General features: G+C 52.4%; 2 protein-coding genes and 1 pseudogene across 2 annotated transcripts in view; 1 reads left to right on the plus strand and 2 right to left on the minus strand.

The window, feature by feature from the left end:
• LOC131588642 (zinc finger protein 850-like) overlaps positions 1-2,891 on the minus strand; it is a 141,671-nt pseudogene extending 138,780 nt beyond the window's left edge.
• Positions 1-22,916, minus strand: part of LOC131588454 (zinc finger protein 664-like) — a 167,813-nt gene that overhangs the window by 140,966 nt on the left and 3,931 nt on the right. The window lies entirely within an intron of this gene.
• On the plus strand, positions 11,727-21,534 carry LOC131588453 (serine/threonine-protein kinase PAK 3-like). Its single transcript, XM_058857326.1, has 11 exons — positions 11,727-11,765; positions 12,666-12,771; positions 15,111-15,719; positions 15,889-15,952; positions 16,792-16,840; positions 17,852-17,961; positions 18,727-18,844; positions 19,236-19,335; positions 19,755-19,951; positions 20,853-20,990; positions 21,442-21,534. Exons 1-11 carry the CDS (start codon positions 11,727-11,729, stop codon positions 21,532-21,534), a joined length of 1,623 nt encoding a protein of 540 aa, XP_058713309.1.

The raw sequence follows: 22,916 nt of genomic DNA on the forward strand, positions 1-22,916 counted from the left end.
GGGATTGTGGTGCTTAGGATGGCTGGGAAGGGGTTTGAAGGATGTTGGGGAGGGTGGGATGGGGTTCTGGGGGTCCTGGTGGACACTGGGAGGGAGTTTGGGGGTGCTGGGTGTCACTGGGAGGGATTTGAGTGAGCCTGGAGGAGCTGGAAGGAAACTGGGGATTGGAAAGCGGGGATTGGGATGGGGTTGGTTGTGCTGAGAAGAGACTGGGAAGAGTCTTGATGAGTCCTGTTGGGGCTGGAAGGGACTGGGAGAGGGTTTGGGGGTCCAGGGGCAGTGGGGAGAAATTGGGAGGGGGCTCTGGGATCCTGAGAGGAACAGGAGGGGCTCTGGTGGGTCCTGGGGAGACTGGGAAGAGACTGGCAGTGATTTAACAAAATAGCAATATTGATCCAGTATCAACATCAGTTTGTTAATGGACAAAAAACTTCTCCAACAGTTTAAAGTTACAAAGTGGATGTTTAATCACAGCACTGGGCAAGTGCGGGAGTGATTCCCTTAATATGCACTGCAAGTTGACAAAAGATTGCAGTGTTTATTTACTTACAAAAGTCTTAAATATCCAAAGTACTAATACATATTCATAATGCTAACAGATCCCATTCCCCACTTTGGATTAAAATTCATGGTAATGATTTTAAAATGACATTATACCTGCGTGGTTGGCTCCCTAATTTGAGGAGGGGGTCGTTTTGGTGAGGAGAGGTCATCAAGAGATGAAGGAAAACTGCCCTTCCTCACTCTCACCTTTCTACCTTTACAATGGTTGACATTACAAATGACATTTGGTACAACTCCAGTTTCCTCCCTTGTGACGTTTAAATGGGTTTCCAGATGTAAGGTCTGTGATCTTTCTGAACCCCTTTATCAGTTTCTCTTTTCTCATTATAAGCACATCTAAACAAACATACAGTGACAAGTAATTTTTTACCTAAGTCCAAGACTGATTTTCTCAAATCCTGCTTCTCACTTAATCATTAACTCTAGTTCCAGCAAAACCTGTCTCTAGCTAAGATCTCCAATTTTTCTCTAATTCATCATTTTTCAAAATTAGTGACTCCCAAGGAGGTTTCAGAGGGTCCTGGGTGGGCTGGGGGAGACTGGGAGGGACTTTGGAGGGGCTTGAGGTGTCTGTGAAAGGTTTTGGGGGTCTTGACCTCTGCAGACCCCCCAGGGACGCTGTCAAACGCTGCCCACAGCAAGATGCTGACAGGGCTTGGAGTCTCCGTGTTGGGCTTTGTCTTCCTGGCACTGGGGCTCGGCTTCTACCTGTGCAGGAAGGTGAGGGGGGGTCCCGGGGGTGGTGTCCTCTCTCCCACAGAGCGTGTGTGCTCCCCTTGGGCCCCCAATCCTGATGTCACCCCCTTTTCTCTGCCCACACAGCTCCTGAGGAAAAAGGTTCTTGAGCATATAACGACAACAATTCCCATTGTCATTCTGTATCCTGTTGGATTTTCATTCCCCTGCTTTCATCCAGGTGTCCACAGGGAGCCAGGAAGATGTGGAGCCTCCCAGCCAGGTGTCTTCCCAACACGGATCACCAGGACCACGGATCACCAGGGCTCTGCCCAACGGGGGTCACTGGGGATCATCCAACGCCGATCCTCCCATGGGGGATGGAGCTGGAGCAGCGCACGAAGCTCTTCCCGCACTCGGGGCACTCGCAGGGCTTCCCTTACTGGTGACTCTGTTGGTGTCGGGACAAGTGAGAGCTCCTGGAGAAGCTCTTCCCACACTGGGGACACTCGTAGGGCCTCTCCCCACTGTGGATGCGCCGGTGGACCGTGAGGTTGCCGTTCTGCTTGAAGCCCTTCCCGCAGTCGGGGCAGCGGAAGGGCCTCTCTTCTGTGTGAATCCGCTCATGTAGGAGGACATTGGAGCTGGTCTGAAACCTCTTCCCACACTCGGGACACTCGTAGGGCCTCTCCCCTGTGTGGATGCGCTGGTGTTTTCTCAGGTAGGAGCTCCATCCAAAGCTCTTCCCACATTCCAAGCAGGTGTAGGGCCGTTCCCCTGTGTGGATCACCTGGTGTCTCATCAGGTCAGAGATACCTCTGAAGCTCTTCCCACATTTCCCACACTCGTAGGGCTTTTCCCCAGTGTGGGTCATCTGGTGCTGGATCAGGTGGGAGCTCTTTCTGAAGCCCTTCCCACATTCCAAGCACTTGTGGGGCTTCTCCCCACCATGAGACTTCTCCCCCTGCTCTGAGCTCCGGTTGGATCTCTGGCCATGTTTCCGGCACAGGGGGGATCCTTCCTCCTCGCAGCTCCCTGGACTGAGTTTGCAGCCCCTCCTTGTAAGGGATCTCCAGGGCTTTCTCTTCTCTTCCATCTCAACACAGTTCGGGAATGTAAAATCCTGGTTGGGAGGAAAAAAATCAAGAGGACAGCACTTTGGGCTGGGGGTTCCTCCTTGCCCAAGTTCATCTCAGAAAGTCATCGGGGATCTTGTGTCTGTAAGAATCTCCAAAACACCAACATCCAGCACAAACATCCTCCAAACATCAAAATAGATCACTAGGTAACCAAACAGCAAGATTCGGAGAAAACCCCCGGCACAATATAAAGGTTCAGCCCCTGCAAGAAACCAAAGCACCAACATTTAGCCCAATAAAGCTCAAAAACACCAACATTCAGCCCCAAGACAATCGTGGATCCCCTCCACAGTCACCTGCTGCATGTGAGGAGGCAACGCTCCTGGGGCTGGGTGAGATGCAGATTCAGGGATGAACTTTGTGCTGCTTCCTCTTCCTACTTATCCTCCTCTGGCATCCCTACTCTACCTCACATTCCTCCTCGTCCTTCTGCACAACCCCAGGTACATATTTTGACTATTTTGTTCCTCAGCCTTGCTTCTCCTTCCCTTCTCCTCCTGCCCCCAGGCCCAGCACCCACTGCCGCCTCCCTCTTCCCCCCCAGTCCCACAGCATCCCACCGCAGGGGCACGGATGGAGCTGGGCCAGCTCGGCCTGGGGCAGCGCTGGGCTCTCGGCCGCTTCCGCCCGCACTCGCTCCCCACTGCAGCCGCTCCCGCCACCACAGCGCGGGGGGGCCCGGCCTTGGCGCTCCCCCCTCCCACCTCCCCAAATTCCCCTCAAGGGGGGCGCCAAGGCCCGGGGGGGAGGGGCGCAGCTGGGCTCCAGCTGGGGAACGCTGGCAGCTGCGGCTCTGCCTGGACACTGATGAGTCATCAGCGCCGCGCGCTCTGATTGGCTCAGCCCTGCCTGAGCCCTGCGCCTGCACCAAGGGGGGACACCCTGCTCCAGGGGGGATGGCCCCAAAACGGGGGAACCCCAGCAAAGGAACAACAACAAAGGCTCTTTACAAACTGATCCCGTCAACCTCACTGCACATAGGGCCAGGGACGTGGACATAAGGAAGTGACAGGAGGAGCCATCAGCTGCACAAAATGTTATTAATTGATGACACAGACTGCTGCTCAGCCAAGGTCCTGCTAAATTCATCAACTTCCAGAAGAACAACAATGACTTCACGCAGCCATCAATATTGTTAGCTATACAAAAGTGGGGTGCATATTAAGGGGGTATGTAGGAGGTGCATTGGGAAGTCTGTACCTCTCCAGGACTTCAGCCAAAGGGGAAAGGGAGAGGGAGATGTGACCAAGAAAATTAGAATGAAAAGGAGGCTGTGTCTGCCAACAACAGGAGAGACCCCATGGGAAATGTCCCATGGCATCATCCCTTTTCTTATGAATGAAATTACTGTTACAGGACTCTTCTGTCTTCCTTGTGGACAGAAACCTCTGCGGATGTCAATTTTTCCACACACCTTGGGGCTCCTCCGCAATTCCATCCACCGTCCAGGCCGGCGGGCACTGAGTGCAGCTGAAGGTGCCTCACCCAGTTTGGGGGATCGGCTCCCTCGGCTGGCAGCGGCACCGGGGATTGATTGGGTACCCAAGAGTGAGCAGGAGACAGACGAGGGACGGATCAGGGGGGCTCTCAAGAGTCGGCACGGAGAGAGCACTGAAAATCTCAGCAGTGACTACAGTGGCATCTTCGGGGAGTAAACATGGCAGGGCACCCAGGGAGGGGACAAAAGGGAAAGCCACAATGGGGTCCCAGCAAAAGGGATGAGGATCCCAAAATATCTCTCAAGGGTCCCTTGGGAGCATGTGGAGGTCGTTTGCTCATTCTCCCAGAGGGTATTCAGGACATGGACACCCAGAGGGGCAATAAGGGAAGTCCAGAAGGGATTTAGACAACAGGGGATGGATGGTGTTGGTGTGCTGGGATGGGATTGGCTGAAGGGGAGTGTGCAAGAATGTGCTTAAGGCAAGAAGCAGCAGGAGCAATCCATGGTGTAAGAAACAGGATGATGGAAAAGAGGAGGAAGACAAAAAAATACTGAGGATTGCGATGTTTCTCTGAAGGGTATTATCCTCAGCATTTGCCAGCTGACTCAGATGCTTTGTATCCCAGTTTTCCAGGACTGGAAAAGAAGGAGGTCAGGATTTCAGGGGGTTTCTCTGAGCTGGGAGCGGCAGGAGCGGGCGCAGAGCTGCGGCACCGGGAGCACGGGCTGGGGGCCTGTGGGGAGCTGTGGGGCCGGGCCGGGGCTGTGGGGCAGCCGGGGCTCAGCGCCGGGCGCTGCCTGACCCCAGCACCCCCCGGGCAGGGCCGGCAGTGGCCCCCGGCCCCCAGGAGGCTGCGGGACGCCCCGGCCGCTGCCCGGCCCCGTGGAGCTGCCGGCCCTGCCCGCCGGGGGGGCCGCCTTTGGACACTGCGGCAGGACAGGGACCGGCTCTGGGATACGGGCTGGGGAGGGGAGCCTCAGCACAGCCAGCACCAGGAAGGAACAGCTCAGAAATGGGGATTACACCTGCAAGGATCCAGATCATCTTGAAAGCCTTTTGTGCTGGGTCTCTGGAGAAAGGAAGGATTTTGCAGAAAGCTCAGCAGCTGCCACACGATGAGCACCCACAGGCACTGAGGGGGGCTGCAGCAGGGCCACAAGAAGCCCCTGCAGCACTTGCTCACAAAGGCTCAGCAGCTGAATGCAGCAAGGGATGAGCAAAAGGCCAAGCTGAAGGCAAAGGCCATGGCACAGTTCCTACAGCCCCTGAGGGATCAAGCCCAGGGCCCAAGGGGGCCCCAGCACCCAGGGGACACCCTCGGCCACAAGCACCTGGCACAGGCATTGCCCTCCTGGCCAGGGGACAGCCCACCCAAACAGCCCCTGGCAAGGAATCAGCCTTCCAGCTGCAGGGTACAAGGACACTGCAAGCACAGACAGGAGCACCCTCAGCACCAGCAAGTCCAGCCCTTGATGGACACGGATTCTTAGCGGTCTCACAGCTCCCATTCCACCAGGGACCCACCACACTGCAGCCCTTGGGAACATTCAGGGTGGCTCTGGATCCAGAGGAGACCTTTCCTGATGGACACAGGGGCCTCTCCATCCACTCGGAATCCTACACCTAAGGGGGGAAAATTGTTAAGGAATATTATAATTATTAAAACACTAAGTGGGAAAGATGAGCAGGTGTGTTTTATTCAGCCACTATTAGGAGATGTGGGGGATGGGTTTGAAATGCAGGAATTTTTATTTGCTCACAATTGTGATTGTAATTTACTAGGAAGGGATTTGATGGCTAAATTGGGAATGGAAATTAATGTTGCAAAAGGTGATACAGAGGCTGGTTCTGTTCTACCTCTGGATCAAATGTCTGGCAGAGCCTAGGCTGAAGTGAACCCACAAGTGTGGGCAGCCCCAGGGAAATTGGCAAAATTAGATATGGAGCCTCTCCAAATTTCCCTCAAGCAACCAGGACAAGAGGTGTTGAAAAGCAATCCCCTGTTCCAAGGGAGGGAAGGAAGGGCTCACAGCCTGTCTGTGAGTCCTGCTCAAGGCACGGCTTGGGGAGCCAGGGATGGCTCCCTAGAATGCTCCTATCCTGCCAAACAAGAAATCCAATGGAATCCACAGAATGCTGCAGGACCCAAGAAGAAGAAATGAGATGATGAAACCGAGGCACCCCACACTCTCAGATCCTTACACCATCCTCAACCAGGTGCCCTCCTCACACTGCTGCCATTCACAACTTGATGCAAAAGATGCTTTCTGGGGATCTGCCCACTTCCAGAGGATGCAAACAGAATTCTGCCTTGGGCTGGCAACAAGAGGTAGAAGGGAAAATGCTCAAGACATGGACGGTCCTTCTGCAGGGATGCACGGAAGCACCGGCCTGACTGGGGCAAGCCTTGCAGGAAACATCAAAGGAATTGACCTCACCCCCAGGGACTGGCTTAATGCAGGATGTGGATGACTTGATCCAGTCAGGAGGACAAGGAGAAGAGGTAGAGGAAGCCTCTGTGAAATAGCTTCATTTTCAGGCTAAAAAGCATCTTTATATAGCTGAAAAAAAAGTGCAAATGGTAGAGAAAATGGTTAAATATTCAGGACCTATTTTGACTTAAAGCTTGTGGTGAATTGACTCAGAGAGGGTCCAGGGAATCTCAGAAATAAAATTTCCCACTACTAAAATGGAGCTGCAGCAATTCATACAATTAACAGGGAATTGCTGGAGCTGGATTGAGGATTCTCTCTTCTAGCCAGAACATTGCAGGAATTTTTTTCCCCCCAGATAGTCTCAATTTTACAGAGTGGACATAAGAAAAAGAATAAAACTTAACAAAATGAAAAAAATAAAATGGTTGATGCCCCAGCCATGGCTTTTGCAGACTCAGAAATCTGAATTGGAAGGGAATATTAAACAGGCCACCCCTGAGCCTGCACTGAAGGCAACGCAGCAGCAGCCAGGGCTCCCCAGCGGGGGAAGCCCCTGGGCCTGCCCACAGATCCTCTGCTCAAATCCTCGGCCTGGCCACCCTCCTTTGCCATCTCCAGCCACTGCGGGACAATCCTTGCTCTCACTCTTGCAGCTTCAGCCCTTTCTGTGCCTGCCCTCGCCACAGCTGCTGGGGAAGGCACCGGGACAATTCCACTCTGCCTCTCAATTCCACTCACACTCTGCCCTGCCTGGCATTAGCTGCTGCCAAAATAGACCAACTTTAAAATGGCTTCAAATCTTATTTCTCTAAATGGACCTGGTTTGCCTTTGCTTTGGGGAAAGGAATTTTAATGTTTCTTTTCCACCACTCAGCAGAGATGAAATTAACATCTCAACAGACTGGGAATAGCCCAAAAGATTCCACCAGCAAACATCAACCAACATCTCTCCCAGACACTGCCCCAGGCACAGCTGGAGACACCTGGTCTGGAAAAGGCTGAGCAGGAAATCCAGGAGTGCCCACATAATTCACATCACAGGCACAGAAATCTGGCTGCAACAGGAAACCAAATCCTAACAACTCCACACCTTCAAACCAATGAACATTAAACTAATGGATTTCTATGGGTTCTGACTGGATAAGTTTAGGAAAAATCTAGTCAAACTCATGTGCAATGGAATGATTTTCTCTGCACACCCAGCCTAAGTGTGCATGAAATTATTCCTGTTGCACATCCTGGCCAGAATCAAGTAACACCTTATTTCTCCAAAGACATTGTGCAGAGTTTTTGCTTTTCACAGTTTCAGTGAAAGATTAGAAAAGATTACACCGTTAGAATAAATTTTCATAATAATTTTACTACTATATTGTCGGTTCTGTTTGGGCCAGTGGTGTGAGAATCAATTTTTAGTCCTAGGAGAAGGTAAAGAAAACACGTGATTGCTTTCTCATTCTTGTTTTATATTTGTACTTCACTCTTAGGGATGACAAAATGATGGTATGAGTTTTTCAATGTTCACGTTTAAGCTGCACTTTGAAAACTAGAAGAGCTTTAAAGTTGGCGCTTTAACACATAAATAGTTAATAAAATATTGTTTGAAAAAAAAAAAAATAGCAGATCAGTGGGGGCCACGTGTGAGTGATGGGATGTCTGCCCTGGAAGAGAAGCTTTGTTCCAGGCAGCCAGGAGAGGAGCTTTAGAAATGCAAATTAACACTGATGCCCCAAAGCCTGCACAATGGACCAGGGGCTTCCTGCCTGCAGGAGGAATTGGAATAATTCCCTCTGCCCCTCAGCCCAAGCTCTGCCTGCTTGCACAGATGGAATTTGCACAGATAAAGGCACAGCCCATTGTGAGGATATCTGACTCTGCAACACAAATTGGTTAAGCTGCAAAGGAAAACAGAAAATGGAGAATGTTGTGAAAACTTTACTAAAACAAGTGGGGGGGAATCATCCCTGTCCCCACTCCAACATGTGCTGTCACTGTCTATGTTATATAGGGTGTACCATAAATAAATCTACTGTGCTTTATTTGCCACCACAAGTTCAGAGAAATCAGTTGGGAATTCCAAGAATGTGATGATTTAATGAGAGAAAAGCTGACAATTGCTGCAGCCCTGGCTGGAGTGAAACAGAAATTAAAAATTAGGAAATAAACACAAAGAAATGCTTGACTAAAAGAGGGGTTTGACAAAAACCATACCCTGACATGCTGATCCACAAGAACAAGAAAAGAGTCAGACTGCAAGATAAGATAAGGAGCTGGAATACACAAACAAGATGCAAAGACAATGGCACCACAAGATAAAGGAGATTCTTCAGACCCTAAGCCTGAAAGAACAGATTTAAAGTTCCAAAAGGTGGCCAGAGGAATGAAAGAGGCATGGAGTTAATTGTAATATGAAGTGAGGACAAACAGAGTTACAAAAAGATTATGTTTTAGGCGTATCTTGTAAACCAAGTCTGTAAAAGATAAAAAGAGAAAACCAAATCACAAAGGTGTGCATGCTTTTCGGAGGAGATATCCCCCATGCATCTCAGCGCTGAATAAATTCATACCTACTCTTATAACTACTCTGCGAGTTATAGAGCTCTTTTTATTTTGCATATCAGGAGGGAGCACCCAAAAATGGGGAAAAGATGAACGATCACCAGAACAAATCCTGCAACACCATGGACCAGACCCTGGGAACCCTGATGAATTAATATCAGGTACCAGAGAAACCATTTATCATTTCAATGGCATAATTAGATTACAGGATGTCATTGAAATAATAACCAACCACACAGCTCCAGCTCCTGACCTTCCCCCCAACCAATCCACTCAGATGAGGAACACAACATTTCACCATGGGATGGGATCACATTATCTTTTAGCAGAAAATCGAGGCAGAGTTTGTGGAAAAGTTAAGTAACTCAAACTGCTGATGGAAAACAGATGGCAATGGAAAAGTAGTAAAACAGAGAACAAAGGAAACAGCAAAGCAGCTCATGTACTTGTTCAAATGTGGAAAGGATGGGAATAGGACACAGTTTTGTGCTTCCCTGGCAGACCATGGGTTAAACAAATGCTGTTTCTCCTCTCATGTGCTACAGCAACTCTCATCTTTTTACCATGCACCACACCTTGCTGAGTGCAGCTCATTCAGCAGCTGAGCAAGGGGATGCAGGTGGCAGCCAGGCCTCCTGAGCCACAAACGGCTACAAAAGGACAGAGAATGAGGGCACTGAGAGCAATCCCAAAACCAAAGAACACCCAGGAAGAAAAAACACAGGCAATGAGTGAATCTGCTTGGAGATAGGGCCAGGGACTTGTACATAAGGCAACAATGGGAGAAATCACCAGTTACAGAAAATGTTACTAATTGACAAGGACTGCTGCTCAGACCAAGTCCCGATACATTCCTCAACTTCCAGAAGAACAAACACTTCACAGAGCCAGGAATATCGGGTGTTATACAAAAAGGACATGCAGCAGGCGGATCGGGAAGGCTGAACCTTCCAAGCACCTCCGCCAGTGTTGGGCAAAGGGACAGGGACATGCGGCCGGGAAAATCAGGACAAAAACGAGGCCGCGTCCTCCAACAACTGGAGAGAGCGCACGGCAAATGGCCCATGGCCTCTCCCTTTGGGCAGCAATAAAGTCACTCGCACACCACTCCTCTGGCTCCTTGGGCCACACAAACCTCTGGCGCCGGGAATTTTCCCGCCCAGCCCCGGGCACAGCGCAGCCACCTCCGGCCTCCCGACACGAAGCGGGACGAGCCAGCGCTGCTCCGCCACCGCCTCCTGCCGAGGCCCCAGCGGCAAGGAGACCGCGGGCAGCCGCTCCCGCAGCGCCCTCAGCCCAGGGCCAACACGGGCCGGCCACGGCACAAGCCACCCGCCACAGCCCCCTGCCGCCCCCTCCCGGGCCCGCAGCGAGCCCCGAGCCCCCGCAGAACCGAGCGCGGCTCCCACCTGCGATGGCTGGGGCCGCCTCCGAGCTCCGCCGCCGCCTCACCGGGCTCCGGCCGCTGCTGCCGCCGCTGCCGGGCCCGCACAGACGCTCCGGCAATGGCGGCTCTCCTGCCCCACGGCCGCCCTGGGGGCGCCAGCGGGGCCGGGCTTGTCCCCGCTCTGCCCAATCAGCGCGCGCCAGAGCCACGAGTGACGGCAGAAGCAGCCAATCGCAGCCAGCGGCGGGCTCTGCACACGGCACAGCCCCGCCCCGCGCTCTCAGGGCCCGCCCCGGGCTGCGTGAGGGGAAAGGCGGGGATGGGGAACAGCCCTGGAACGGGCCCGGCCCGAGCCGCCATTGAGCTCCCAACACAAACAAAGTTCTCTGCAGCTCCCGGCCCGCCTTGCCCAGCCCTGGCTGCTGGGTGCCTCCGGCTCAGCGGGAAGCCCTGGAGCTTCACTTCTCCCACGTCTAATTAGGAGCATCAGTGCATCGCTTTGATTTCCCCTCAAAACGGAAAACCGCCCAAAACCCCTTCTGCTGAGTGGAGGAGAGAAGAGATTTCTTGCACAAAACTCCCAAAATTATTTGTCTCCAGGTTGGGAAGAGCCAACCAATCTTAAGTGAGCCGGGGCCCCCCAGCAGCGCCTCTCTGCCGTCCCAGCTGAAGCCCTCGCTGGCTGCTCCAGGCTGGATCCAGCACTGGGAGCACTGGGAAGGGGCCCCGGCTCGGGGCGCAGCCCCCGGGGCAGCCCCACGGCCCCCACGGCAGCTCCAAGGCTCCGCCAGCTGGGATGGAACGTGGGACGGGGAGCAGGGGAAGGGATGGGGCTAACAATGCCGTGGGAACACGAGGGACACTGGGGGTACTTCACAAGCATTTAATGCAAAATATAAAATCATAAGGGAGACAAAAGCAACAGCACCTGTGGCACCATAGCACAGGGAAACACAAGGACATGTCCCACTGCAGTGGGGTGATGCTGGCTCGAGTCCAGTCACCCACCACAGCTGCTCTCTCACTGCCCTCCACAGCCACAGAGGGAGAGAAAATTTAACCAAGGGTTCATGAGTTAAGGACCCAGGAGCGTTTCCTTATCAAACACAGGCACGGGCAAAACAGGAAATATGAATTGAATTTATTGCCAATAAGCTCAGAGCAGGAGAATATGAAGACCCTTAAAATCACCTTCCTCTCCCTCCTTCCAGCTCTGCATCCTAACCTGGCAGTGCAGGGATACAGGGAATGGAGCCATGGTCAGTTTATCTCCCGTGGCTTTTCCTGCTGTTCAAGGACAGGAGTCATTCCCCTGCTGCACTCTGGGATCTCTCCCACCAGAGAGGTCTCCAGGATCTTCTCCCACCTGAGTCCATTCCATGGGGAGCAGCCCCCTCACAGTGCTGCAGCGTGGGTCACTCTGCCATGGGGTCAGTCCTTCCAGGACAGGCGGCTCCAGCGGGGGCCCCTCTGTCCACAGGTGTCCCCCGCGGTCACAGCCTCATCTCAGGCATTCACCTGCTCAGGCATGGGCTTCTCCAGGGGCTGCAGGTGTATCTTTATTCTGGTGAATCTTCAGGGCCAGTCAATCTGCAATTCCCATTGTTGGTCTGTGTTCTGATGAATGTTTCTACCTCTCTGTTCACCCAGGTGCCCACAGGGAGTCAGGAAGATCTGTTTGGTCAAGGTTGAGCTCTGTGAGAAGCTCTTCCCACACTGGGGACACTCGTAGGGCCTCACCCCAGTGTGGATGTGCCGGTGCCTGATGAGGGTGCAGTTTTGTGAAGCCCTTCCCACAGTCAGGGCAGCGGAAGAGCCTCTCTATGTGAATCCACTGATGTTTGATGAGACCTGAGCTCCTTGGAAATCTCTTCCCACACTCAGGATGCAGTGGTGTGCCCCGAGGTTGGAGCTCCAGCTGAAGCCCCCTACACACTCCCCACACATGTAGGGCTTTTCCCCTGTGTGGATCTTCTGGTGACAAATCAGATTGGACATCTCAATGAAGCTCTTCCCACATTCCCGACACTCGCTGGGGCATTCTCCTGTGTGGACGTTTTGGTGCCAGATCAGGTGGGAGTTGTGACTGAAGCTCTTCCCACATTCCAAGCACTTTCCAGGCTTTTCCCCTGTGTGGATCCTATGGTGATTAATCAGGACAGAGATCTTCCTGAACCTCTTCCCACACTCCCCACACTCCTAGGGGCTCTCCCCAGTGTGAATCACCTGGTGCCAGATCAGATGGGAGCTATTCTTGAAGCCCTTCCCACACTCCCCACACTCCCAGAGCCATTCCCCAGGATGGATCCTCTGGTGTTCCCTCAGCTTGAAGCTCCAGCTGAAGCTCTTCCCACATTCCAAGCATTTGTGGGGCTTCTCCCTGCCATGAGCTCTCTCCCCCAGCTCTGAGCTCTGGGTGGATCTCCGGACGCCTTCCTGGCACAGGGGGGATCTTTCCTCCTCACAGCTCCCTGGGCTGGGTTTGCAGCCCTTTTTCTTGCAGGATCTCTGGGGCTTTTCCTCCTCCTCCATCTGGCCATGGCTTGGGAATTTCAAATCCTGGTTTGGGAGTAACCAAGGTTGGAGTGCCTTGGAGTAGAGACTCCTCCTGCCCAAGTCCATGTCTAGAGCTCAGCAGGAGACTTGTGTCCATTATAATCTCCAAAATATCAAGATGAAGCCCCAAAAAAGTCTCCCAGGATTTTCCCATCTCTCGTCTTTCCTATTTGGGCTTCCAGAGGTTTCCCTTCCCTGGGATGATGGGGATCAAAGGGCTCCAGGGGTTCCCCCTCCTCTGGGGTCCTCCTTAGCAATGATCCAGGAGCTTTTGGGGGTCCATGGGGTCCCTTCTCCCCTGATGCTCTGCTTAGAGATCCCAGGCATCCCAGGAGTCTCTCCTCTCCAGGCTCCCACCTCTCCAAGCTGCCAGGGTCCCCCAGCTCTGGGATCACCCCTCTCTGCTCTCCCCACTCTGGGGGTCCCAGGGGTTCCTCTCCTCTGCTCTCCCGGGGGTCCCCAGGACCAATGTCCTCCCCCAGCCAATACTGGGCAATGGCCACGTGGACCCCAAAGATCCCCCAAGGGGCTCAGCTTTGGGGTCCTGCAAGATCCAAACCTACACACCCAGAAAAAAAAAGTCTCCCAGGGACACCAGACAATATTTGGGGCTCAATTCCTCAATCTGCGAGTTCCAAACACACCCCAATAAAAAGACCCTCTCAGGGACCCCCGGACAGATTTGGGACGAGCTCCCCCTCCCTGCTCACCTGCAGGATGAGGTGGGGGCGATGGGCCCGTGGCCGGGGGTGCTGCGGACACAGGGGGCACTGGAACCTCCAGCTTCTCCTTCTATTCCTGTTCCTGCTCCTCCTTTTCCTTTCTCCCTCCTCCTGCTCCTCCTCCTTCCTAATCCCACCTCCTCCCCAGTTCCTGCCTTCTGTATATTTAGAGTGGAGAATCTTGCTTGTTTTTAGAACTAGAACAAAGATTCCAGATGGAACAAGCCTTGCTGGTTTTATTCAGCAGTATCAGTGACTACAGGTCGTGTTTGCTTTGGTTTGGTCCTATCCTCGTTCCTCCTCAGTGCTCAGGCTGGCCTATGGGGTGTCCTTGTTTGCTGCATTTTCAAAGTTCCTCTTGGATCCTTTGGGCAATAGGCTGTGCCCTGGGAGGAATCTTTGTGCTCCTTTGTGACACAGGAGAAGCTTCCAGGCGTTTTTGCGTGAGCGGCTGCTGTGGTGTCACAGGAACGTTGCCACGTCCCCGTGGTGTTCCCGTTGCTGTGGGACACGGAGGCCTCAGTGTCCAGAGCGGCTCTGGGCGCCTGCTCGTTGCCAGAGGATCCTCCTGCCCGAGGCATTCTCAGCAGCCAGCCCAGCCCCTGACGGGTGTCCTTCTGTGCTTGCAGGGGTACAGTCTGCAGACGTGTGCAGTGCATCCAAAATGATGCAGCAAGTGGTTGCTGCAGTTGGCACTCTGTTCTCTGTGGCTTATTCGGGGTATTTTTTAACTTACTTGGCACGTAAGTTGAGGTTTTCCCTCGGTGCAGCATCTGTGGCTTTGGGCTTGCTGTGTGCTTTCTGTTCTTCCACTGGGACTGAGTTGACTCTGTAACCAAATTGCCATGAGGACACGGTTGGTTTGGGAGAGCTCCTGCCAGCAGCTGCAGCTGAAAAAGGGGGTGTCTGCAGCCAGCGGGGCGTGCACAGCATTTGCAATGAGGCCTGGGGGGTTCTGTTCCCTCAAGCGGGGAGTCTGTGGCAGCGAAGCCTGGAACTCCCTCCGTTTGCTGCTCCAGCCAAGAGCTGACACAGCCCAGTCTTTTGTGCTGCTCTCTTGCTCGCTGTGTGAAGGGCCTGTGGCTCCTGGAGGGATGCTGTGAAAGCAAAATGCTCTCTCAGGCTTGCCTTGCTCATTTCCCACCACAGGCAGTTTTTTCCTAACAACATCTGGTTCATGTTCCCTCTCCCGTTGCAGGGCACCTCACGCGTGGATCCCGAGCAGCTCCTCCTTCGGTGAGTGGCAAAGGAAGCTTTGGTGTTCAGAATTGTGCAGCGAGTTGTGAGCTCGGCGTGTGGCAGCTGAGTGCCAGCCTGGGAGGCTGAAGGAAAGTTCCTGTCAGTGTCTTTGCAGCAGCAGCAGCAGCAAAGAGATCCCTGGCAGTTTTCTCTGTTTCTGCTGAAGAGCTTTTGAAGAGCTGCAGGACTGGCTTTGCAGGCAGAAGATTGCTTGCTGGCTTTAGCCATGGTGGAATATGGAATTCCCAACAATAAGTGGCAATGTCAACTTTTGCCCATTGTTAGTTTGAACAGCTCTGAACTCTATTTCTGCTTAGTGCAGCTGGATGTGTAGCTGAGGATAAAGAAGGTGATAACTGAGATAGAACTTCCCGTCCCTCACGCTCCCGTCTGTCCACAGGGCACCAAAGCAGCATCAGCTCCTCCTCTGGCTCCCTCTGCTTGCAAAGAGGAGGCCAAAGAGGAGGAAGAGAGCAGTGAACTTCCCGCTGTTCTGGGAGACGAGAGCGAACACCCCGCGGTTTGGGAATACAACGGCGAGGCTCCCGCGGTGTGTGACAAGGACAGTGGACATCTCCCGGTGTGGGACAAGGACGGTGGATGTCCCCTGGTGTGGGATGAGAATGGCCAAGCTCCCATGGCGTGTGACGAGGATGACGGCAATCTCCCAGTGTGGGATGAGGACAGAGGACATCCTGTGGCTTGGGAAGAGGAGGGAGAACATCTTCCAGCATGGGAAGTCGACGGAGAAAATCCCGAGGCTTGGAAAGATGATGGTGAACATGCAGCATTTTGGGAAGAGGACGAGGAGCCTGCACTGCTTTGGGAAGAGGATGGAGAACCTCCCTCTGCTCCTGAAGAGGACACTGAAGCTCCCTGTGCTGCAGGATCCTGGGCTGAACATTCTGACAGCAGCACAGCCCTGCAGCCAGAGGGGAACGGGGAGTGGAGCCTGATGCAGCTGAGTACGTCTGCTCTGTTCCTGTGTGCCAGAGCAGGGTGCTGTGTGTGTGTCTCAGCATCAGCTGCACCCAGTGTTGCTCTGCAGCTGAATGGCACAGGGTCATTTATTGTCCTTCCCCAGCTGAGAGCAAGGGGCTCCTGGCCCCAGGGAGTGGGGCTGCATTCTGGCTCTCATCTGAGAGGGAGCATCTTCCACCTGGTTTCTTTCAGGGAACAGCGTGAGCGTGGGGGAGCCTGCCGAGAAATACCTGGAACTGGAGCAGATTGGCCAAGGGTAAGTGCAAGGCAGTTACTTCTGCACAAGCAGGGCCCAGGTATTTTGCTGGTGCAGGATCCTGTGAGAAGTCAGGAGAGCTCCAAACCCCTTCAGACACTGGGGTACGATGCTGCTGTCTCTCAGTGCTGATCAGAATTGATAACTGTGGTCAGAAGGCACCGTCAAAGGCCCCTGAGGCTGGCAGTGTCCTCTCTGCAGCAAGGAGTGGGACCTGGAAGATCTTCTGTCCCTGGAATTGGAGTGCCTAAAAGAGCAACTCACCATGAGGTGACTGTGACTGTCAGAAAACAGTTCTCAAGAAGATTTCTTTCAAATATTTTGTTTCCAAAAATATCCATCAGTCAGGATTATCAACATAATGGTTTAGAAACAGAAACCAGAGATGAACTAATGAGTGCTCTTTTCAGCACAGGTAGCAGAACCCATACATTCAGTAACAGACACAGAGCTGCTGCACTCGAGGGGAAAATGCATCACCTGCCTGCTGGCAGGGCCCTTGGGGATCCTGCAGGTCTCAGGCAGGAAATATATAAAGGATGAAATACATTCTTTTCCAGTTCTTCAGACACCCACCCTCCACCTCAGGTTTTGAACTGAAGGAATTCAGTGTGGACATTTGGGATTTCCTCCAGCCCTTTTCCTTCGTGTTGGGCCTCAGTTTTCTCTTGCACACCTTGCATGGCAGAGGGCTGGTGGCTGCTGTGCTGTTGTTTGAAGGGTGGATGCACTCGGGTGTTTTGTGAACGCTGCAGGCAGCAGAGATCTCCTGTCTGGGCTGGCTTTCACTGCCAGGGCCTAAAGCTCTGCTTCTTTCTTCTCTGCTGTTTTGTCTCCAGGGCTTTTGGAACCATTTCCAAAGGACTCGACAGGGCCACTGGAGGAGAGGTCAGTGTCAACACGCCCAGCACGTCTGGCAGCTCTCGAGGCCTTTCCCCTCTGCTGGGAGCTGTGGCTGGAGCTGTGGGGCCCAGCAGAGCTTTCCTGCACAGGCTGCTCCTCTGAAGGCAGAGCAGTGTCAGCCTGCAGAGCACAGCTGGGACAGACTTGGTCCTTCTGAAGTGCCCAAAGGAAGGCAAGGAGGGCAGCGGTGGCTGTCAGAGCAGGACACGCTGGCTTGGTCTTCATGTCTGAAAGTGTGAATGCATCAGCTGCTGGAGACTGAGGCCAAATTTACCTTCATCCCAGCCTCGGACAGGAACACTATTTAGCAGTTTTATCATCCTGAGTTTCATCAGGTTACCTCAAGGCCTAATTAAGGAGAGATCCTGCTTGGGCTCAGTTTGGGGTTTTAGTCCTACTGCAGCTGTCCCCACAGAGACAGGGAGAGAAATGAGAAGATGGATGTCCAGAGCAAAGCTCTCTCCTAAACCCTGCAGCTGTGTTTGGGTCTGGTGTCAGTGACAGCTGTGACAGGGATTATCTGAGCAATGGATGTGCACGTTTGCTTTGTTGTGCTATCCCAAACAGAGCAGGGACATTTGAAATCGTGGCCAAATGCCATAGAATTGCTAAAGGGTTCCCGGCTGTTTTGCTCTGTGTGCACAGAAACAGAATTACCTCCTGCTTGCAAAATGTGTTGGAATAATAATCCTAAGAGTGCTGAGGCCATTTGAGAAGACTGTAGGTGCAGAGAATGTTGTTAGAGCTCTGAGGCTGACAGCTGAGGCACCATTTCTGCAGAGCTTACAGAGCCAAATGTCTCTGGCCATGAGTCCTGTAACAGCCCCCAGCGAGCAGAGCAATGGGCTGTGGGAATGGCACTTGCTGAGCTCTGGTGTCCCATCCCAAGGCAGTTTGGCACAGCCCGGCTCGGTCGCTCCAAAAAGACTCGCTCCGTGTTTGCTGTGGCCTCCTGCCACAGACTCCTCCAGTTCAAGGTCTGCAATGTCCCTTCAGGTGGCCATCAAGAAAATGAGTCTCAGAGGGCAGAACAGGGAACGAGCTGTGAATGAGGTCGTGATCTTGAAGGACAAGAAGAACCCCAACATTGTCAACTCTTTGGACAGGTGAGTGCTTCAGGTCTTCTCCCGTGCACGGCCCCTGCGTTCATCTTTCCTGGCATCCCTAGTCTGTAGCCTGTTCTGAAAATGCCTGACCCAGCCATATCTTCCCAGAACAACAGCCTGGCACTTCACTCCTTCCATGTGCTTTTGTTGCTTTGCTTTGGCTTTTTCTTCAAGTTGACCCCATTTGCTGTGTTTTACAGCAAGTGCTGATAAACCCTGGTAGAAATTATTTTCCTTGGCTTCTTCTTCCCAGCCCTTTCCCATTGCTGCAGGTGCCAGGAAGACCAGGTTCTTGTTTCCAGAAATGCCTCATTTGCCCATTTTTCAATGGCCTTGCCTATTTCTGAAGGGACTTTGTGCAAGGTTTTCCAAGCATTTGACTGCTTTTGCCCCAAGTGCTGCAGAGCCTCCTCCCCTGGATAACTCTGGAAGTTGTGTTGCCTTGTTCCGGAGGGAATGGTGGAACTGATGAGTTCAGATGCTGAAGCAGCTGGGGGCAAGTGTTGTGGTTCCACATTGAGCTGGGCTGTTGCTAAAGTGCATTTTTCACCTGCTTGCCATCTAAGGCCTCTCCTTTCTCCCGGGTGCCTCCTTCTCCTTTAGACTGTGCAGATTCCAAGGCCTGTGCAGCCTGGCAGGAATGTCTCTCCATCTGATTCTGTCCTCACTGACAAGTGACCTGGGAACAAAACTCCACTCCAGGCTTTTCCCTGGGGGAATTGAGCAATGCACATTCATCTCTGTGCCATTGTTCTCCTCTTCCAGCTTCCTTGTTGATGGAGATCTCTGGCTGGTGATGGAATACATGGATGGAGGAACTTTGCAGGACGTTGTCAGACAGACACGCATGGCTGAAGGAGAGATGGCAGCTGTCAGTCAGGAGGTGAGGGATCCTGCTTGTGCTTCCCATGGCTGGGACACCATGGTCCTTCCAAAGAGGCTGTGAGAACAGAGTGGCTCCATGCTCAGGCCTTTGTTTCTGTGTTGTTTTTATGAGCTGGAGAGGAAAGAGCCTCTGAAGTGAACGGCCTGCAAATATCACTGCATTTCTACTCTGTTCTTGTCCTCTTTCCTGCTGTTGTGGTACTCTGTCTTTTTTGGATCTGATTTTGCTGCTCTCAGCTTTGCCTTGAACCTTTTGCCTGTAGCTTGTCTGCACTGCACTCCTGGGCTGTCACAGCAAAGTTGCTGCTGGCAGAATTCTAAACTGTCCTTTCTTGTCTGATATATTCCAGCTATTGATTTTTTCCCTTGTGTTTCTTGTTGTCTCTCAGTGTCTGCAGGGCCTGGATTTCCTCCATTCCATCCGGGTGATCCACAGAGATCTGAAGAGTTCCAACATCCTTCTGGGAATGGACGGCTCTGTCAAGCTGGGTGGGTGTTTCTGGCCAGGCACGGCGCTCCCGGGGTGCGGCTGTGGGGCTGCTTCCCAGTGAGGGCCAGAGCCCCACAAGTGCTGCTGGTGGCACTGCCCGGCCCCTGCTGCCAGCTGAGAGCGGCTGCCCCGTGCAGAGAGCTCAGGAGAGGAGCAGGGTGTCAGGAGTGCCTTTGCTCTGGGTATGGCCCTCCCAGAGGGGCAGGAGTTGCAATCTAAAGCTTCAAAGGAAATCAGTAAAAGCCAAGCATGAAAGCTGAGGGCTTCTTTAAGGGTCCAGTTCCATCTTTCCTTGCCTCCAGCCCTGAGGACTTTTCCAGCTGGATTCAGCAGTGCATTCTCGGACTGAGAGTGGGGAATCTTTGTGCTTGGTTTCCTCATTGCAGCTGCCTTTGACAGTGCTTGTTTCTGTCCTCAGCTGATTTTGGCCTCTGCGCTCAGCTCAGCCCTGAGCAGGACCAGTGCAGCTCCATGGTGGGCACTGCTCACTGGATGGCCCCAGAAGTTGTGACCAGTTCTCCTTACGGCCCCAAGGTGGACATCTGGTCCTTTGGCATTGTGACCATCGAGATGGTGGAAGGAGAACCTCCTTACTTCCAGCAAACGGGGGCCATGGTAAGAGGCAAATTCTCCAGGCTTTGCAGAGGCCTGTGAGCACAGGGTGACCCTGCACTGGGAGGAGCAGCTGGAGGTTTCTGCACATCGGGAAGGGAATTCCCACAGCACCTGAGCCTGAACACAGACAAATATTCTGCAGTCTCCAGCAACAATTTGCTTTGGGATTTAAGTTGTTGCCTCTCTTGTGAGGATGACCCAAATACATGAAGCAAGTGCATCAGCTCTAATGTTGTCTTGTACAAAACCACAAACCAACCCCAACACCCAAACCCAACAAGTTTTCTGAAGGAGTTTCTGAAATAGGTTTTGTGAGATGAACTCCCCCCTGGCTCTTCTCACTGGGAAACTTGTCTAAAACATGAAGATGATTGTTTAACATCCCCACAGTCTAACATATTTCTTTCCTAGTCCAAGCTACTTTCTCTGTGTCACCAAGCCTGAGCTTTCAGCCACACAAACCTGCTGTTCCTTGCCTGGCAGTTTCTGGCATGGGGCATCAGGAATGCTTTTACTTGAGTGTCAGTGGCACTGCAGAGATGCATTTGATGTAAGAATCCCTTGAAATAACACAGGCAGACCACATTCACTCTTGAAAATGGCCTGTAAAGCTGGTGTCTGTATTTGGAGAAGCAAAATGGGCTATTTCTGATGGAGGTTCCTACTGACAAAGTCAGCCAATGCAATCGGCTCTGAAGGCAAGATCATTTGGATGTTGCAATGGCTGTGGCTGCACCAGGGTTTGGGTTTTTTGATTGCCCCAGAAAAATGAGCTGTGAGCAGCAGCATCTCTGCCAGGGAGGAAAGTGCCCGGGGAGCTGGGGCAGAGCAAGCGGGCTGGATGTGAGCACTTGTGGGTGTGGAGGAAGCTGTCAGAGCGCTGTGTTTGCTTTTCCTGCAGGCTCGCGCTCTGATCCGGCAGAACGGGACCCCGCAGCTGCAGGAGCCCAGGCGCCTGTCGGCTCTGCTGCGGGACTTCCTCGAGTGCAGCCTGGAGCCGGACGAGGAGCGGCGCTACTCTGCCCAGGAGCTGCTGCAGGTGAATGCCAAGCGGCTGCGGGGGAAACGGCAGCGCCAGGGAGGGCTTTTCTTGTGGGGCCCCCTCCCATCATCTCCAGTCCCGCTGCTTTTCACACGCAAAGCAAGCAGAATCCTCGCCTGCTTTGGCTTGGCAGGCTCCTGTCGAGCTCATCTGGACCTGGTGCCCCGCCACGAGCGGGGACATCTTCAAGCACATCAAGTGGCTCAGAGCCCTGCCTGACCTGAGCCTGGATGTTTCCAGGGAGGAGGCACCTCCCACATCCCTGGGCTCCCTCTGTCAGTGTTTCCCCACTCTCCTGCTACAACAATTCTTCTTGAGATCTAATCTGAGCCTGCTTCCCTCTCTTGACTTTCAAACCATTCCCCTTTGTCCTGTTGCAACAGAGCCTGTGAGGAACTTGACTCTGGAAAGTAACAGTTCATTTCTTTCTTTTTTATCCCTTGGGCAGCACCCATTTTTGTCATCAGCCAAGCCTCTCTCCAGCCTGACCCCTCTGATCACTGCAGCAAAGCAACTGAGGGAGCAGCGGAGGAGGAGATGAAACCCTTGACGAGAGCTTTTTGTTACAGTATTTAGGAAAAGTAGTTAGTTATGGTAGTTAGCACTGTGAGTTAGTTAGGGTAAGTTAGGACAGCCTGTTTGTTATGGCAGTTATTTGAATAAAATCTCTGTTAAAGCTCAAGTCCCTTGAGGTGTCCTGTCCTTCTCCCGCTGTGACTCAGCTGCCCGAAGCACTGCGAGGGGAGAGCGGGCCCAGCCTCGCCCAGAGCTGAGCCCCAGCAGAGCCTGGCAGAGCCCAGAGCAGCCTCGGCATCTGCAGAGTCAGCCTGGAAGGAGGCGCTTGGAGCCTTCTGGGCTGCAGCCGGCTCTTGCTTACAAACTGTGTGCGCTGGAAAATGCCTCTGGTTCTGCGGGAGGGCAGAAGGGGCCCGGGGAAGGCCCAAGTGCTCCATGCAAGGGAAAAACCTGCCCTGTGTTTGTGATAAATAACTATGTTGTTGTTGGCCTTTGCTATTATGTGTTGGCTTTTGCCAATTATTATGATCACAACGATTTTGATATAGCACAGTTTGTAATCACTTTTAACTGCTTTTGATATAGTAGTGTTATAAATGACTTTCAAATTTCCAAACAATCAAATTTAATTAATTGATAATATAGTTTAATAAATTGGATACAAAATAATAAAAGAATACAATTTAGTAAAAAAATACAATTTAGTAAAAAAGAGATACAATTTAGTACAGAAATTCAGATATATATATCTATATATATATGTATATCTGAATATATGTACCAAATTGTATCATGTTTTTAATATATATATATGAATATAATTGGGCAGTGGTTACAAATGGTTAAGGCATAAGCAAAACCAACCGGGGGACAGGGGGTTCTTCTCACCTCACGTCATGTATGAAACAAAGCACTTCGAGCTAAACTTATATACTGTATGCTTATACATATTCATTAATGTTTCCCATAAGTTTCCTCCTATTTCCCATTTTTCTGACCATTTATCTTCTAAACTACATTCTGTACCTTAATTTTGACATGTAACATCTGCAAAGGGGTACATCTGCTTTATAACACTGATTCTTAATGGTTTCTAATAATAACTTCAATAACAGTTATAATTTAGTTAGCACGAATCAATTCCATTTATTACACTGGGAATGGGGAACCTCTGCACTTCCATTTCTGGGCGAACCCCCCTTCCTGAGCACAGAGACCCCCTTGGATGTTCATTTCGGGGCACCAGGATCCCCTGGTACGCCCTTACCCAGCCCCAAAAACCCCTGCACCCCCTTATCTGGAACCTGGAATCCCCTGAACCCCCATTCTCGGGAATGGGAACCTCCCAGAACCCCCATTTCTGGGCACCGGGACCCCACTGAACCTCCATTTTCAAACACTGGGACC

Source organism: Poecile atricapillus, chromosome 26 (genome assembly GCF_030490865.1).
Source record: "Poecile atricapillus isolate bPoeAtr1 chromosome 26, bPoeAtr1.hap1, whole genome shotgun sequence".
Taxonomy (NCBI): Eukaryota; Metazoa; Chordata; class Aves; order Passeriformes; family Paridae; genus Poecile; species Poecile atricapillus.